This window comes from Pipistrellus hanaki, assembly GCF_964339955.1.
Source record: "Pipistrellus hanaki genome assembly, chromosome: 2".
NCBI lineage: Eukaryota > Metazoa > Chordata > Mammalia > Chiroptera > Vespertilionidae > Pipistrellus > Pipistrellus hanaki.
In genome coordinates, this window is record NC_140504.1 from 10540329 (window position 1) to 10559116 (window position 18788).

An 18788-nucleotide genomic window follows, 5' to 3' on the forward strand; every position below is an offset into this window, starting at 1 on the left:
AGCGGATTCATTCCCTAATGCGGGACATGCAGGAGGCAGCCAATTAATCATCCTCTCATCATTGATGTTTTTATTTCTCTCTCCCTCTCCCTTTCCCTCTGAAATCAGTAAAAATATATACATATTAAAAAAAAATAAGTTATGTAATTGTATGAAGCCAAGAAACAAATAAACCAACATTACATACCCAGTTGCTCACTTCTATCCATAATAATAAAAGCATAATATGCTAATTAGACTGGACAGCCAAACTACCTTCTGGACGTCCTTTTGGACAACCTTCCGGAGGAAGCCCGGGCTGTGAGGACAAGCCATCGTGGCTGTGAGGGCCGAGCTCCTTGCACAAATTTCGTGCATTGGGCCTCTAGTATAACTATAAAGAATCACTAAGTGCTAGGCACTACACTATGTGTTAGAGTGTAAGGTGTGCTGTCTATGCCCTCAACAAACTCAAAACACAGAGAGCTACACATGTAAAAAGTGCCACAAAGAACCAGGAACATACCCAAAGCACCAGGATCCAATAGGCAGGTGACTGGCTTTGAAGAACAAATGAGTTGGGAAGGCTTCGAAGAGGTAAGGGATTTTAGAGTTAGGCCTTCAGAGAGAAATTGCATTTGGCCAAATGGAGAACATTGCAACAATGACAACAATGTAGAGATGGTGGCGGTTGGAGAGGAGAAATATATCGTGGTAAATGGCATAGAGGTTCACTTCCCCCTCTCCCCACCACACATACACACACACACACACACACACACACACACACACACACGGAGCACAAAAGCACCTGACTGGTTCTGGGATCAAAGGCATTTATATGGAGCCAAAGCATTATGATCTCATGAGTCCAATGAGCTTATGTAGATTTTTTATCATATATTTTTTTTGACATGCTCACTGCATGTTTACCTTATTGTGTTAAATAACAGACTAATTCATTGAACATTGGATTAAGTAGATCACCGTCTATTTACATCTGAGTTCTTGTTTAGGCCATTGTGTCAGGTCTACTTCTGATTAGAATCCCATCCTATTTTAAAGTGTCTCGAGAGCATTTCTTAGAGCATTAGCACCATCCTCCCTTTTCAAATTTAGCACTTTCCGGTAGTTCACCATGTTCCGTTTTTATTTGTGGCCATCACTTCTCCCTTGGTCTTCTTTAAAAATAGCCCAGCCTGCACTTGTGTGTCGGTCTCAGCTGGTGCTGGCGCCTTGGTCCACCCTGGGCGTTGGTCCTTACCCCTTCTTTGGCCTTGTCCATTGGGTCTGGGTTGGGATTGTCCCTTCCCAGATTCGGTCACTGGTTTGGGAGTGTATTTCCCCCTGTTTTGTTATATCACTTTGTTTCATGACTTATTTTTGGTGGTTTTAATAGAAGGTAATCCTTACTCTGCATTTTGCCTTAGGGTTTTAAAGACCTCTAAGATGTCATCACCAGTCCTGGTGAGACCTCGTCTTGGGTTGCCGGTTTATTAGTAGGAAATGTTTGCAGGGAGGCGAAGAATACTACACATACTATGCCTTGACTTGTTGAAAGGTGAAGAACAGTAAACAGAGTACATTTTGATTTTAAATTTTAAAGAAACCGTGTCATATACACTGCAACTGTATTTCACCACCCCCTCTCCCTTCTATTTTTTTGGAACTACATTTAAGAAACCTAAGAGTGGGTTACTTGTGACAGAAGTTGGAGAGCTAGAAACTGTATTTTTCATTTTATATCCTTTCTGTGCAGTGCCAATTACCATGTACATATTTTTAAACACGTGAGTAAAGGCTCTTAACAATGGTCTATTTTTTGTCTTTGGCTATGTATGTCCATAATAAAGTAGTTACCACATTTTTACAGTGTGAGTGACGCTAAAATTAAAAACAGCAGGTGACTGTTGTGACTCAACGAGAACGAGGAAACAGAAAATGCCTCACACAGAGAAAGGCCCGCAGGCTCGTCTACTCTGAACAAATATAAAGACGAATCTGCCCCAAACCATCCCTCTGCTAAATCTGGAGAACTCAAACAAAATAAATAAAAACTTGAGAGAAAGGCAAGACTCTAGTTAGGAGCAAAAACTCCTGTCTGTTAAGCTCACAAGATACCCACTCAAGACTTTTTGGGCCAGGGCTGTGGAGGGCAAAGAGTGTAGGTCTTGAAACTTTCACAGGATGATATCCAGCAGAGTTTTCTGTGTATAAAATGTAAGAACAGCCCGGCCAGTGTGGCTCAGTGGTTGAGCATTGACCTATGCACCAGGAGGTCGCAGTTCGATTCCCGGTCAGGGCACTTGCAAGAATCAACCAATGAGTGTACAAATATGTGGAACAACAAATCAACTTTTTCCTCTCTCTCTCTCTCTCTCTCTCTCTCTCTCTCTCTCTCTTTCTCTCTCTCTCTCTCATCCTATATAATAAAAGCCTAATATGCAAATGGACTGAACAGCAAAATAACCTTTTGTTATGATGTGCACTGACCACCAGGGGGCAGATGGTCAATGCAGGAGCTTCCCCCAGCCCGCAGGCCCCAGGCTGGCCAAGGCAGGTGCCAGTGGGGGGCTCCAATCGCCCTGCCAGTTGCCCCACAGATCGGCCCTGATCGCTGGCCAGGCCTAGGGACCCTAGCCATGAATAAATTTTGTGCACCAGGCCTCTAGTCAATAAATAAAAAAATTAAAAAATAAAATAAAATGTAAGAACAATTTAAAACTAGAGAACAGTTCTGACCTGCTCACTGGCCTGAAGCCTGAAGGTGCTGAGAGTAGGGTTTTGTGGTTCTGACGGCAGAAATTCATTTGAGCACACTTTTCTCGCTCTCTCATGCATTCATACACTTAGTAACACAGATGGCCACTCTTCTCTCCATCAAAGCAAATCATATAACCCACCTAAGGGTGCACCAACACCAGGAAACACTTAATACCAAAGAAAGACAGGAGGATCCAAGATGGCTGCTCGGGTATACACCTAGCCGCAGCAGCTCACAACAATTTCAAAGGAATACAACTAAAATGTAGAGTGGACATTGCCCAGAGCTACAGGTAGTCGACTGACTGAAAACTCTACAATAGGAAGGAGGGAGAAAACCAGAAGGAAAATCAGAGGAGCTGAAAAAAAGCCTAAGGTACGGAGACATGCGGCGCGCTCGCACGCACGCGCGCGCGGAGAGGTCGCAGCCGGAGAGGAGGAGAGGGCTGGGTGCTGCCTGGCGTTCCCTAGCAGGAAGGAAATAGAACCCCCAGCCTGGGCTGAACCCCCGAACCGGCAGCGCTGAGCCCCAAGTTATGGGCCAGACCCTGGGGACCCAGGCTCCGGCAGGGGGAGACAATCCCGGGGGACGGCGAAATGCGGGGCCCCCGGAGTCGCCCGCACATGGCGCGCAGAGGACTGAATGTTGACTCTGATGCTGGATTACCCTAGCCGGAAGAAACAAAGCCTCCGGCGGCAGCTCTGAGCCTCAGTCCAGACCTCCCCGAACTCCAGGTCTGGGCCAGTCCCTGGGGACCCAGGCTCGGGCAGGGGGAGACGGGGCTGTGAGGTGGAGTCCTGGGAGCGCGGCGAAAGGCCGAGCCCCCGGAGTCGCGCACACTGTGCGCAGAGGACAGTCTGTTGACTCTGATCCTGGACTCCCCTAGTGGGAGGGAGAAAGAAAGCTCCAGACTGGAGGAACGCCACGAGGAGCAGGAGCCCCTGCCGGACACCGGCCAGCTGGGCGCCAGCAAGGAGCCGGGCGACGGGGCCCCCAGTGGGGGGGGTGCCCCTGAGCCTTCGACTGCTGAGCGCTGGCAACGGAGCCAAGGACGGGGGCTGCTTCCTGGGCGGCGCCGACCCCGGCAACAGGCTGGAGCAGCGCCGGAGCCCGCGGAGAACAAAGGGGTGCCACAGGCCAACCTGCTGAGCTCCCAGGACAAGGAGGAAGAAACCAAAGAAGTTCTCAATGTGAAGAAATCAAGTGAGAGCAAATGATAGTAAAATTACTTAAGAAAGAATACAAAGAAGATCTTGAAAAATCAAAGACTAAGTCAGAACTCAACGCACCAGCCAACATTGCAACATAAATGCGTTTTGTTGTTTTTTTTAAAAAAAGAAAAAGAAAAGAAGAGAAAAAAGGGACAGAATGTTGGAACAGCGGCGACCAGGCCTAGAGTGGCCAGGCACAAGGCAGTGGCAGCTGGGCCCGGAGCAGCAGTGGCCAGGCCCCAGAACAGCAGCAGCCAGAACAAGAGCATCAACGGCCAGCACTGGAGCAGCCAGACCTGGGGCAGTGGCAGCCAGGCCTGAGGCAGAGGCGGCCAAGCCCAGGGTGGCCAGTCCAGGAACACCCAGACACGGAGTGGCTGGGCCCGGAGAAGCCCGGCCCAGAGCAGCCGGGTTGGGAGCAGCCAGGCCCAGAACAGCAGTAGACAACCACGAAGAATCCAGGCTGGGAGCGGCCAGGCTCGGAGCAGCCGGGTCGGGTGCGGCCAGGCCCGGAGCAGCGGCGGCCAGGCTGGGAGCGGCCAGGCCCGGAGCAGCTGGGTCTGGTGTGGCCAGGCCTGGAGCAGCGGCTGCCAGGCTAGGAGCGGCCAGGCCCGGAGCAGCAGCTGCCAGGCTGGGAGTAGCCAGGTCCGGAGCAGCCGGGTCTGGTGTGGCCAGGCCCGGAGCAGCGGCTGCCAGGCTGGGAGCGGCCAGGCCCGGAGCAGCAGCTGCCAGGCTGGGAGCGGCCAGGCCCGGAGCAGCCGGGTCTGGTGCGGCCAGGCCCGGAGCAGCGGCTGCCAGGCTGGGAGCGGCCAGGCCCGGAGCAGCCGGGTCTGGTGCGGCCAGGCCCGGAGCAGCGGCTGCCAGGCTGGGAGCGGCCAGGCCCGGAGCAGCCGGGTCTGGTGCGGCCAGGCCCGGAGCAGCGGCTGCCAGGCTGGGAGCGGCCAGGCCCGGAGCAGCAGCTGCCAGGCTGGGAGCGTCCAGGCCCGGAGCAGCCGGGTCTGGTGCGGCCAGGCCAGGAGCAGCGGCTGCCAGGCTGGGAGCGGCCAGGCCCGGAGCAGCCGGGTCTGGTGCGGCCAGGCCAGGAGCAGCGGCTGCCAGGCTGGGAGCGGCCAGGCCCGGAGCAGCCGGGTCTGGTGCGGCCAGGCCCGGAGCAGTGGCTGCCAGGCTGGGAGTGGCCAGGCCTGGAGAAGCGGCTGCCAGGCTGGGAGCGGCCAGGCCCGGAGCAGCCGGGTCTGGTGCGGCCAGGCCCGGAGCAGCGGCGGCCAGGCTGGGAGCGGCCAGGCCCGGAGCAGCCGGGTCTGGTGCAGCCAGGCCTGGAGCAGCGGCTGCCAGGCTGGGAGCGGCCAGGCCCGGAGCAGCCGGGTCTGGTGCGGCCAGGCCAGGAGCAGCGGCTGCCAGGCTGGGAGCGGCCAGGCCCGGAGCAGCAGCTGCCAGGCTGGGAGCGTCCAGGCCCGGAGCAGCCGGGTCTGGTGCGGCCAGGCCCGGAGCAGCGACTGCCAGGCTGGGAGCGGCCAGGCCCGGAGCAGCCGGGTCTTGTGCGGCCAGGCCCGGAGCAGCAGCTGCCAGGCTGGGAGCGGCCAGGCCCGGAGCAGCTGGGTCTGGTGCGGCCAGGCCAGGAGCAGCGGCTGCCAGGCTGGGAGCGGCCAGGCCCGGAGCAGCCGGGTCTGGTGCGGCCAGGCCAGGAGCAGCGGCTGCCAGGCTGGGAGCGGCCAGGCCCGGAGCAGCCGGGTCTGGTGCGGCCAGGCCAGGAGCAGCGGCTGCCAGGCTGGGAGCGGCCAGGCCCGGAGCAGCCGGGTCTGGTGCGGCCAGGCCAGGAGCAATGGCTGCCAGGCTGGGAGCGGCCAGGCCCGGAGCAGCCGGGTCTTGTGCGGCCAGGCCAGGAGCAATGGCTGCCAGGCTGGGAGCAGCCAGGCCCGGAGCAGCGGCTGTCAGGCTGGGAGCGGCCAGGCCCGGAGCGGCCGGGACCGGAGCAACCGGTCCCAGAGCAGCCGGGTCGGGTGCGGCCAGGCCTGTAGCAGCAACAGCCAAGTCCAGAGCAACTAGGTCGGGAGCGGCAGTGACCAGACCCGGAGCAGCTGGTTGTGGAACGAACCAGAGCAACAGAGGCCAGGCCCGGAGCAGCCAGGCCCGAAACAGCTCGCTCCTCGCCTGTACCTGCCCACGGCTGCCTCTCAGACATGGCTGGAAACTTTTGCGGGAACTTGAGGGTCTGCTGAATCAAGTGATGAAGGCTTAGATCTGGATGTGTTGAGTTAGTATAGCGCTGGGGTGTTGATCTGTAAGTGCCTTGGGTGGGGCCTGGATGAGGCTGGTTGACCTATTTGGAAATGTCTTTTGTGTGAAGTGTATCATTGGGCATGTGGAGGTATTATTGATATGAGATAATGCTAAGTAACAGATTTACTATCTGAAAAGGGATTTACTATCGGGGAAAGGGAGGGAGGAAGAGACTGAACATAAACTGTGCACCTATGGATGAGGACAATGGGGGATGGGGAGGGGGCGGAGGGTGGGGTGGGAACCTGGTGGAGGGGGGAAGAAATGAGGAACCTTTGTAATAATATGAACAATAAAGATTGATTTAAAAAAATAAAAATAAAAAAAAAAATAAAAAATAAAAAATAAAATAAAAAAATAAAAATAAAAAAATAAAAATAAAAAATAAAAAAAGTAAAATTTAATCATTTAAAAAAAAAAAAAAAAAAAAAAAAAAAAAAAAAAAAAAAGAAAGACAAACCCAGGGGTGGGAAAGAGAACAAAACTGAGTGAAGATAAAAAGAGGTACTGTTTCATGTTTATATGTCGGGAACTGAAGAGAAAGTCAGAAACACAGCGACAAGATTTTAAAATTCCTCAAATTCCTGATTAATTTAATTCACTCCATTTCAAATATAAAACAGCTATGTGTGGGTCTATGTTTAATTGTATAGGTGTGTACATATATTTTAATGAGCTATATGAAGATGCTTATGAATTGCTGGATCACTCCAAAGGCATCTCTCCCCACCCACCCCATTCTGCCCATTCCCCATCTCCCATCCACTGGTGTTCTCCTTTTGAAATGCAAATCTGACTCATATTCAATGCTGAACTGCCTTCAATGGTTTCTCTTTGCCTTCACGATAAATGCAAAATCCTAACTGTGTCCCACAAGGCCCTCCAGCCCTGGGCGCTGTGCTTTGCCCTCCCATCCTCAGGCCTGGCAGCAGGAGCTTTCATTCCCTCACACTCTTCAGGCTTGCTCATGACCTTGGACGTCTGTGAGTGCTGTTGCCGCCAGCGGAACTGGCTCTTTACCTAGCTAGCATATTCTTTTCATAGATAGTCAGAGATATCAATGTAGATGGCATATTTAGTAATAACGCTTTAAAAAAAAACACATATTTTAAGCCCTCGCTGGTGTGCTCAGTGGTTACAGCATCAGCCTGCGCATTGAAGGGTCATGGGCTCAATTCCTAGTCAAGGACACATACCTGGGTTGTAGGTTTGACCCTGGTCCTGGTCAGGTCTCGTGTGGGAGGCAACTGATCAATGTGTCTTTCTCTCCCCCATCCTTTTCCAATCTCTCTAAAAATCAATGGAAAAATATCCTATGGTAAGGATTAACAAAACAAAACAAAATAAAACCACATTTTAAAATAAATTCTTAAAATGATAAAAGTAAATAAGCAACTTAAATACATATAATACTTATGAAACAACCCCATTATAGGTCTTTGGATATGACTCCGATAAATGGAAGAAATCCACTAAGTGAGAATGTGAAAATATTTTTAATAATTTGTTACTACAGTGATAAGAAACTAATTCAGTTGGGTTTTTTTTTTTTTTTCTGAGTTCTTCCCTGGTTAGCAGTAACACCTTCCAAGAAAACATTGCCTAGCTTTTAGTTGTTTAAAATTTATTTTTCCTGCTTTTGAGAAAAAAGCACTTGACGCCAATTCTGAGTCTCCCTTTCCATCCTCACCCTCATCTTCCTCAAAACAGCAATCTGGCAGTACAGCTATCCCGAAGTACCGGCTCATAATCATTGCCCTTATTTGCTGTGAGATGAGAAGAAATGATATTTTAAATGGTGGCCTTCACTGTTTTCTGTGAGGCTGTCTTCACAAGAAAAGGCTGCTTGCCAACAAGAGAAGCTGCCCCTTGCGTCTATGGCCCAAAACATCTTCTCCACCTAAAAGGCCCCCAGGAGAGAACCAAAGTGATGGCAACCATGGGTAGGGCAAGCCCGTGTAAATTCACATGGGCTTCTCTCACTAAACCACTACACCCAGCCGGGTGTAGCTCAGTGGTTGAGCATCGACCCAAGAACTAAGGCGTCATTGGTTCAATTCCTGGTCAGGGCACATGCCCAGGTTTCCAGCTCAATCCCCAGTGGGGGGCATGCAAGAGACAGCCAATCAATGATTTTCTCTCATCATTGATGTTTCTATCTCTCTCTCCTTCTCCCTTACTCTCTGAAATCCATAAAAATATATTTTAAAAAAATAACTACTCATGTAGAGGAATAATGAGTCTTCTCAGGCTTAGGAAACTCCAGGTTCTATTTATGCTGATGTTTTTTGTTTTGCCATTTAAAAAAACGTTTCTATTGATGTTAGAGAGAGAGGGAGAGAGAGAGAAACATTGATATGAAAGAGAACAGTGATTGGTTGCGTCCACACACACCCTGGCCAGGGATCAACCCGCAACCTGGGTATGTGCCCTGACCGGGAATGGAACTGCTGACCTTTCAGTGCACGGGATGGCATTCAAACCAACTGAGCCACACTGGCCAGGACTTGACTTGCTTAAAAGGTCATTTCTGTTGCAGCCTGGAAATGGTTATCGGGTCTACCAGCAGGCCCAATTTGACCTTTATGTTCATCAGATAAGGTGTCCGTGGCAGGATGGAACCAGTTCTCTCCAGCAAACTCACTATAAAGCTTTGTTCTTCACAATGTTTCCAGGGAGCGGAACTCTCCTAGTGGCTATTTTGGGTCTGTTCCACCACAGAGGAGGAACCTTGTAATTTTGCAGAAGAGCCAGACTCCCGCCCACCCTCACCCCACAGTCCTTATCGGCTTAGGAGAGATTACGGAGGAGTCAGGCCACGTTGACTGGCTTAGGGTCCAGTCCACTCGGACCAGCTGCTGCCAGTCATGCGGAATCAAGAACAGCCCACAGCTCTCATGCACATTCAACTCCTTGGCTTTGAAAGATACCAGGATGCATGGACATCTCCTCCCCCGTCCCCCTATCTCTCATACTAAACAGTCACTTCTTTTGTTTTTTGAAGTATCAGCTTAAATACCACCTTAGAGAAAACTGACACCCCACCTACTAGGGCCTCATGATTTAGAATATAATCGTTAATTTCCTCCCACTTCTTCCACCCACTCTAACTCATCCTCAAATCAACAGGCATATATTTATACCAGACACTCCTCTCAGCCCTGGACCTCCAGTGGTGAGCAAATAGCAAGAAGTTCTCTTCCTTATGCAGCTTCCATTTTAGTGAGAAATAAAAATGCCATTCAACTAAGCACACAAATAGATGTCCATATGTCAACAGATACACTGAAAGCATAGTTTAAATAACAGCAGCAAGAACAAAAATAATCTTCCAGATGACAGAGGAAGACAAACAGAAATAAAAAATGGAATAAGCATGGTATCATACACGATAAGATGGAGACAGAAGAGTGGTACAGTTATATTTGGGTGAATGTTAAAAATGTAAGTATGTATGTAATCAGAACATAAGAAAAAAGCCACTAGTTCCACTAAATCTACTCCCCTCTATTCTGGAATAAAGATGGCAAGAGGGTTAAGCACTCACATAGAAAGATAAGACGTCCAGTCATCCATAAAAAAAATTCTCAGGTCTCTAATTCCAGTTCTATCTCTTTCTAGCCTCAATAAGTGGGCTTAGACAAGCAAGCTAACTTTCCTAAGCTTTGTGTATAAATTATACGTTCCTTCTCATGAGTTTGTTCAGACCTTAGAAAGAGATATACAAGAAAGTCCTTAGAAAAGTGTCTGACATACATGGGAGCCTTCAACGCTCTATTTCTGGATCTGGACATGAGTGGGTAGGTCACGAACAGGATTGGGTAGGTCACAAACACAGCCCTGAAAAGCATCCCAGTTTTCCAATCACACCCTGCTAGCCATGAGCATGCCTCCTGCCCAGATTTCACTTTCTAATACCATTTGACAACGAAAGAAACCAAGGATTCTTTGGAGTGATGGCTGATTCTGGGACCCACGCAGAAAATACACAAGATCAGTGTGGAATACTTGTGATGAGAGAAAGAAAAGTGATGTGAAAAACATGTGTGTGTGTGTGTGTGTGTGTGTGTGTGTGTGTGGTGGGGGGAAGGGGCATAAGGAACCAACTGAAAAAACTCAACGGCCGAAGCTGAAATAACCTGAGCACTAAAATAAATAACTTGGTATTGGACTATAATCCAAAGTGTAAAATAAATGTTCATGAGTGCATAGTGATATAAAAATGAATGAGTAAATGAATGACTGAATGTGGGAGGCTTAGACACATCTCCCAAGGAGAAGTCCAATCATTTATGGCGATACTCCATTCTCAGGGATGCAGAGCATAACTCTTCTTCCTTAAAGTGTGATTTATACCTGATGAGTTCCCTTTAAAAAAAATACAGTGTGAAAGGGAAGAAAAGAGATAACTGTGGACAAACCTGATATATATTACCTCATCCAGGTAATGAAGGTTAACAATAACAACGATAAGTCATATTCATAGTGTAGGTTGTCCCCAAAAATATATACATACATTTGTTTGTTTTTTGATAGCTCAATTGATGTTTCTTTCTTTTCAGATTTAACCCATGGAATGAATAATTATTCAAAATGCATATACATTTTTTGAGGATTACTCTTAGGGTAATATGATGAAAATACCACTTTTGCCGAAACCAGTTTGGCTCAGTGGATAGGCTCAGTTGGCCTGCAGACTGAAAGGTCCCGAGTTCGATTCTGGTCAAGGGCCCATGTACCTTGGTTGCGGGCACATCCCCAGTAGGGGGTGTGCAAGAGGCAGCTGATCAATATTTCTAACTTTCTATCCCTCTCACTTCCTCTCTGTAAAAAATCAATAAAATATATTTTTTTAAAAAGAAAATACCACTTTACATCTTCCACCTTCCTCCAAAACAACACCACCAAAACCCCCCACAACCATTAAGTCTGGTTATAAGAAAAACAACAGAGAAATACCCATGGGGACATTCTACTACATACTTCCCATAAGAATCAAGGGAAGTCTGAGACTGTCACAGCTAAGAGGAGCCTAAGGGCACATGACTAGCACATGGAATGTGGTACCCTGGATGAAATCCTGGAACAGCAACAAGAAGACATTGGGTAAGAATATAGGAACGATAGGTGTGCACTTCAGCTAATAATAATATATTAATACTGGCTCATGAATGGTGACAAATGTATCATACTAATGTCAACTGCTAAAATAGGGGAAAGTAGGTGTCATATAATAGGAATTCTCTATACTATCTTAGCAATTTCTCTTTCAACCTAAATTGTTATAAACGTTAAAAGCCTATTTTTAAAAGACAAAGAAAAGAAGACATTCTTGCAATGCCAAGCCTTTGGGCATCCCAGGAACAAGATAGAAAAGACCCCCCCGCCCCCCAACCCCAGCCTCGTCTTCGACATCCCCTCCCCCCCTCCGTCTTTACTTCTATATTCATTCCCTATAGGAATCAGGGTTAAAGGAGCCAAAGTGTTAGATTTACCCAAAGCTTGAGGAGGAGGTTACCCTGCTCAACCATCCAAGCCTGTGTTGGTGGTTCCTTGGCTACAATTTCAAACTTGGGGTGTATCGTTTCTATTTCTGATGACTGAATAAGAATAGCACACTAAACCCGTTTTCTCTTATGAGAACGAGTGGCAGTTCTACACTGAAGTCACAGTCTGTTTTGTTTGACACGTAGGATTGTCCACGAACACACAACTTTCTCAGCAGTTCCGTTACAAGCCCTCCAGCCTGACTCTTGGTTGCCTTTCAGCATTCGTGCCTTTTGTTTCTCTGTGTGTTCAAAGCAATACCACTTGACATTGCAATATTATATACTGGTTTTATTGTGCAGCTCGGCTTCCCCGGGGTGATTTCCTATCCCCTAGGTCAGCATGGGCCCAGTTCCTGCCACCACCTGTGCCTTCTCCCTCACTAAGGGCCAAAGCTCCCATCACACTCAGCTGAGCAATTCTCACTGGGGCAGTAAGAGCCTGAGAAATAGTCATCGAATTACGGTATTAGGCGCTCATCTGGCAGGTTATTTTAAATAGTCTATTGCCAGAACTTGAATAACTTATTCTATTTTTTAAAAAAGAAGAAAAGGAGGGGCGAATGACCAAAAGCAAAAAGAAAGGAAGGAAGGAAGGAAGGAAGAGCGAAAGAAAGAAAGAAAGAAAGAAAGAAAGAAAGAAAGAAAGAAAGAAAGAAAGAAAGAAAGAAAGAAAGAAAGAAAGAAAAGAGCCGAAACCGGTTTGCTCAGTGGGTAGAGCTGACTGCGGACTGAAAGGTCCCAGGTTCGATTCTGGTCAAGGGCATGTACCTTGGTTGCGGGCACATCCCCAGTAGGGGGTGTGCAGGAGGCAGCTGATCGAGGTTTCTAACTATCCCTCTCTTCCTCTCTGTAAAAAAATCAATAAAATATATTTTATAAGAAAGAAAGAAAGAAAGAGAGAGAGAGAGAGAGAGAGAGAGAGCGAGCGAGCGAGCGAGCGAGAGAGAGAGAGAGAGAGAGAGAGAGAGAGAAAGGACTTCATTGCCTAAGTGCTTAAGATCTGGTGTCATTTCCTCCATTTTCCTAAAAAAGTTAACGAGAAGAAAACAAACTAGGAAACGTTCTCAGGATTTACAGTCGCATGAACCTGGAGTTTTTGAAAGTCTCGTTTAGAACCATCCTGGGAAAGTGGCGTCGGGACCCGTCCCTCCCTTCGACCCGCCACTCAGGCACCCAGCCCCGCGCGGCCTCTTTCTAACCACCGCGCCCTCGGCCGTCCCCCGCGGGGCAGAGCTGGCCGGAGCCCCCGGCCCGGACCTGCCCTGAACAGAGACGCGCAGGTGGAGGGGATGCAATGATCCGGGTTCAGCAGCCGGGGATGCCCCGGCCCCTCGCGGGCACCCCCGTTCCGGGCGGGGACCCTCGGAAGCCCCCCCGGGACACTGTCCCGCGGCCCCCTCCTCCCAGACGCAGGGTGGCCGGCGCCCGCCCTCAGAGGTGCCATCTGGGGACCTCAGCATCTCACAGCAGCCGGTGCGCTCTGCATGCCCATCAAGTCCCCGCAAACTCACCCCAACTTCGCCGGAGGAGAGAGAACCTGCTGGGGCGGACCCTCCGCGCTCTCTAACTGGGACCGACCACATCCGAGGCTCCGGACCGCAAGCCCAAGTCCTGGAGCCCCCGTGCCCGCCCGCACCCCGACCCCAGGCCCGCAGGGGGCCAAGCCCGACGCCCCCGGCGCCCCCTGCGCCCCGAGTCGGAGACGCCCCTGCACGGGCGCCGCGACCGGGACCGGCGCGATGGGGGACCGGGTCCCGGGCCGGCGCGATGGGGGACCGGGTCCCGGGCCGGCGCGATGGGGGACCGGGTCCCGGGCCGGCGCGTTGGGGGGACCGGGTCCCGGATCGGCGCGATGGGGGACCGGGTCCCGGGATGGCGCGATGGGGGACCGGGTCCCGGATCAGCGTCCCGGGCCGGCGCGTTGGGGGGACCGGGTCCCGGGCCGGCGCGTTGGGGGGACCGGGTCCCGGGCCGGCGCGATGGGGGGACCGGTCCCCCCGCGGCGGGAGGAGGGGGCACCGGGAACTCACAGCCCAGGGCGACGACCAGGCAGCGCAGCAGCAGCAGGAGGCAGCGGCGGCTCCTCCTCGCCATCTTCGCGGGCACCGAGCGGGGGCAGCTCCGGAGGCGGAGGGGCCCGGCGGCCGGAGCGCGGGAGGCCGAGCGGGGACCCCTGAACTTCTGGGCGGGAGCGGAGGAGCGGCGCCCGGGGCGGGGAGAGGGGAGGGGAGGGGAGAGGAGGGGAGGGGAGGGGAGGGGAGGGGAGGGGAGGGGAGGGGAGGGGAGGGGAGGGGAGGGGAGGGGAGGGGAGGGGGAGGGCGGGGCCAAGGCCGCAGCGACGTCAGCTTCTCCCAGCCCGGGGCGCCCTCGGTGCGGGCTGCCCGGGGCAGGGCTTCCCCAGCCCCGGGATGGAAGGATGGGGGCGGGGGGGAGGGGGGGGGCCTGGGCCTTTCTTTCTTGGGGGGCAGCGGGTGGGTGAGAGGGGACGGGCCGTGGGAGCCGGAGGAGGTGGGAGGTGGCGGTGTGTCCTGAGGAGGGAGGCGGGGGAGGCGAGGGAGGAAGGGAAGCCGCGGAGGGTCCCCCCCTCCCCGCGCGGCCCGGGGGATCGGCTTTGTGTCTGGTCCCCGCCGGCCGCCAGCTGTCCCCGCGGCGGGGGGCCCGGGGCGGCTTTTCTCTGTCTCCTCTCTTGCCCTCCTCCCTGGCGCAAAACTTTCTGAGGTTTGCAGCCCGGAGGTGGAGGAGATGTTTGGGGACATTTTTGGCGTGGAGAGGAGAGGAGCAGCCGGAGGGGCGCTCCGGGGAGATGGGGTCCGCCTGGGACGCGAGGGTGAAAAAAGCAATTGAGATGGGGGGCGAGGGGGGGGTAGCAATTAAGATAGGAGGGTAAAAAAAATAAATAAATCAGAATAGAAGGGTAAAAAAAAGCAGTCAGGATAGGAGGGTTAAAAAATAGCAGTCAGGATAGGAGGGTTAAAAAATAGCAGTCAGGATAGGAGGGTAAAGAAAGCAATCAGGAGTCGTGCTGGAGGGCAGGTCTCCGATTTGAGCCCTGGCTCTGGCCCCTGCTCCAAGGAGAGCTGAGGTGTGTGCTGTGTCCTCGCTGTGCACATGTCGGAGTTGGAAGTTCCTCTAACGGAAATATTTAGCGTGTTCCCTGTTGCATAACGGCCGCCCGAGGAGTTTTCCACGCGTTACCACTCCACAGCTGCCCTTTCTCAGCTTTATTTTGGGTCCCCGGTGCTTTTAAAAGAGACACCCATGGTGCACGCTCCGCTGCATGCTTTAAGGCGGACCCTCCCTCCACAGTGTCCGCACCACAGAGGCTGAGCAGGCCCTTTTCATATTTGTCCTAAGGGACCAGAAACGTCTCGTGCGGTTGGGATCCCGGACAGGTCTGGGGAAAAACCATTGCCAGGAATAAACTGGCAGACCCCTACTTTTGGGGGACCTGTTTTGTTAAAGGTAGAACAATGGGCAGAGCTCTGTGCAGACGGCGGCTGACTTAGCGGAGTGCACACAAAGCACTGAGCCAGCTCCGCGGACAAAGGCGGCCAGCGTGTGGCTGCGCAGAGCTGTGAGGGATGAAGCATCTCTGCTGTTTCCTTGGTGACAAGGACTGCAGCTTAGCGTCCAGAAAGGACAGTCGAAGTGGCCACAATGGCCCTGGCCAGTGTGGCTCAGTTGATTGGAGCGTGATCCCGTGCACCACCAAAAGGTGGCGGGTTCGATTCTGGTCAGGGTTCTGGTCAGGGCACATACCCAGGTTTTGGGTTCCATCCCAGGTCAGGCATGTGCTGGAGGCAACTGATCAATGTATCTCACACGTTGAGTGTTTTTTTTATTTTAATTGATTTCAGAGAGGAAGGAAGAAGGAGAGAGAGAGAGAAAGAGAGAGACATTAATGATGAGAGAGAATCATTGATTGGCTGCCTCATGCACGCACCTCACTGGGGATCAAGCCGACAACCAGGCATGTGCCCTTGACCAGAATGGAACCTGGGACCCTTCAGTTCACAGGCCGAAGCTCCACCCACCGAGCCAAACCGGCTAGGGCTGATTTTTTTTCTCTCTCTCCTTCCTGTCCTCTATAAGAAGAAGAAGAAGAAGAAGAAGAAGAAGAAGAAGAAGAAGAAGAAGAAGAAGAAGAAGAAGAAGAAAGGAAACCTAACAACTAAGTTTTTTTAAATGGCAAAAATGTTAGCATTCATACTTCAGTCAAGTAAGGAAAACTCACTCCAGTTTTACTCCAATTTTTCTGGCAATAACAAGAAATGTGGTAGGCAGCTAGACAGACATGAGCAGAGCAAGGACGATGGGCCAAGTGCAGAAGGCCACCAGGCTGGAAAGAAAGCCCTGGGTGACTAGCAAAGGGCACTTGTAGGGTGGGGCCTTGTCCCAAGTGTGACTGTAGAGGGCCACCTGAGAAGGCACATGGACATCCTTAAATTGTCAGCTGAGCCCGAGGCACTGGCAGAGTCTGTGTCCCCAAGAGGGCTGAGGGTGTATTCAGTTTCTGACTTACCTTTGTCCAGGTGTCAGCAGGGGCGGGTCTAGATATGTAAATCGAGAAATGCTAGAGCCTAGTTAAGAATGCAAATAAGCTCCTTTGACCCTATAACATAAACCTGCTGTGTGGCTCGGCTGCTCGCTGCCTCTCCATCACAGAGATGGCGCCCACCTAGCACCCAGCTTGATGAATCTATTTCTGCCTCCTGGTCTCATTCTTTCTTAATCCCCAGCTCCTCCACTCAGGAACCTGTCGTTTTCCGTGATGGACATAAAGAACAGAGAAACAGCCCCCGCAGGTGACCTTTTCTCCCCTAGCACATGGATGGTCATGCCGTTTGGACCCCCTGACTTTTCCTCCCTAGAGATAACATCCGGGCCTCAGTTGTATTTCAGCTCCAGATCCAGGAAAGCAGCAAAACCAGACAAGAGACTGCCCCCATGGCTGCCCTCAGGACCAGGTGCATTGACTAATGACCCCCTGCCTGGTGCCGACCAATCAATCAGTGGAGACCCAGACCCTGAAAGGACACACCTGGAAACCTGCTGAATATTCTATGGAGATCTTCCCCTGGGACCTCCCCTAAAGGCTCCATGCTTAAAACCTTTAGGATGGAGGACCCAGTGCCCCTAAAATTCTGGGGGTGCCTTACCATGACCTTCCTCACTCCCAAGCTCCAAGGGCCCTTTCTTTACCTCTATCACTTGTTCCCTAAGCCCATGCCTTCTACAAATCACTTTTTCTGTCCCTGTGATTGTCCAAATAAATGTTCTCTTGTAGTCTGAGTCTTGGTTCTGAATTCTTTCCTAGCCAGAACTCAAGTATGGAGGTGGCTGAACCCAGGTTCTGCCCAACCCCAACCTTCTAACACCTGGTGCCCTTCCACCATCCACAACAGAAAGATGCCATATTTCATAAGAAAAGTTGTTGGCATCCTCTTTTCTTTCTTTTTTTAAAAAAAATATATTTTATTGATTTTACAGAGTGGGAGAGGGATAGCTAGTTAAACATTGATATGAGAGAAACATCGACCAGCTGCCTCCTGCACACTCCCTACTAGGGATGTGCCTGCAACCAAGATAAATGCCCTTGACCTGAATAAAACCTGGGATCCTTCAGTCCACAGGCGATGCTCTACCCACTGAGCCAAACCAATTAGTGCCTCTTTTCTTATTCTTGCCACAACTCTGTGTCTCTGTTGTTCCTCCCTAGAGACACATACACACAGAAAAGACACATTTTAAAATATTCTGTGATGAACTATGTGAATAACTGATTCCCTTGGTTATGTATTCGTCACCCAGTCAAGGCATTTGTCAAATGGCTACCAGGTGCCGGATGCTTGTGGACAATGATGAATAAGACCGTGTCTTAGCTGCTAACAAGCTCATAGTCTAGAGGAGAGAGAGAGAGCCCCATCTGGGAAGACATCTATTACCACGTGGTAAGTGCTATGGGAGGGCAGAAAAGAGTGACAGCTATTTTTTATTGAGTGCCTTCTCAATGGTGGAGTCAGAATAGTGCAATACATAATCCCCAACAACTCAGAAAGAGAGAAAATGTTATTATTTTCACTGTATAGATGAGAAAACTAGGCTGAGAGATGCTAAATTTGTAACTGCATAGAAACCTTATTTTCTTTAATCTGGCCTTTTATTTTGATTTTTTCCCCTTTGACTCAAACTGGCCTCACCCAGCTCCCTCCCTGACTCACCCAGATCCCTCTTCCTTGCTTAATCATTTAGCCTTCAGGACAGTGAGGTTTTGGTCAGCCTCCAGTAGTCTTAGAAACAAAGACCTGGGTCTATTGACTACAGAGACAGACTTTCAGTCAAACTAGAGACAACATCTTGGCCTCCTCTGGACCCCGGAAAGCAGAATGATTCCACAGAATAAATTCTTGTGAAGTTGGACAGAGCAACTCCATGGCTGACACCAGGACCATATGCAATGATCAATTACTCCCTACCCTAGCACCAACCAACCAATAGAGACCACCACCCTCACTCCTTTAGTCACCATAATTAATTACTTTTTCCCTATGTAGTCCATCTCCTGGAAGCCCTGGGGAAGCCAGATCTTTGAGCATGAGCTATCTGTGACTGGGCTTGGTGCCATCCCTTAATAAATCCTTACTTTCTTGTCTGCAAATTCCTATTTATGTCTTATTGGGCTTTGATGCATGTAGCAAATGGACCCTTTTAGTCCCCTTTAATCCCATAACAATGGCTTGTTCAATGTCAAGGATAAAAGTGTGTCTCTATGTTGGGGCTTAGGAACCCCTTAGGAATGACTAAGAAATATCATCAGCATCTCCTAGAATAGTGTGATCACCAAGGTTTTCTGCTCTCAGAATCGCCTACAATCCTTAAATATGAATCCCTGCTTAAAATTCTGTTAAAATTCTGAGTGCCAGAAGTTTCCATCTTGGGGTCACCTATGAAGTTGTATTTCCAATAAACACCCTGACTGATTCTGATGCTGCTAGTCCATGGACCGGT

At 50.7% G+C, this 18788-nt stretch overlaps 1 protein-coding gene across 6 annotated transcripts in view; it reads right to left on the reverse strand.

Annotated features, from left to right (window-relative positions):
- JAM2 (junctional adhesion molecule 2) overlaps positions 1-14184 on the reverse strand; it is a 54510-nt gene extending 40326 nt beyond the window's left edge. For 4 of the 6 annotated variants that reach the window (XR_014793870.1, XR_014793871.1, XM_084871418.1 and 1 more), the window contains exon 1: positions 13811-14013. Coding sequence is in view for 4 of the 6 variants with exons in the window: in XM_084871418.1 (XP_084727544.1) it covers positions 13811-13874 (64 nt within the window). In the remaining 2 variants the exon portion in view is untranslated. Of the gene's footprint in view, positions 1-13810 lie in introns of all 6 variants that reach the window. The other 2 variants (XM_084871417.1, XM_084871420.1) reach the window with 2 other exon arrangements.
- Positions 14185-18788: the final 4604 nt, after the last annotated feature.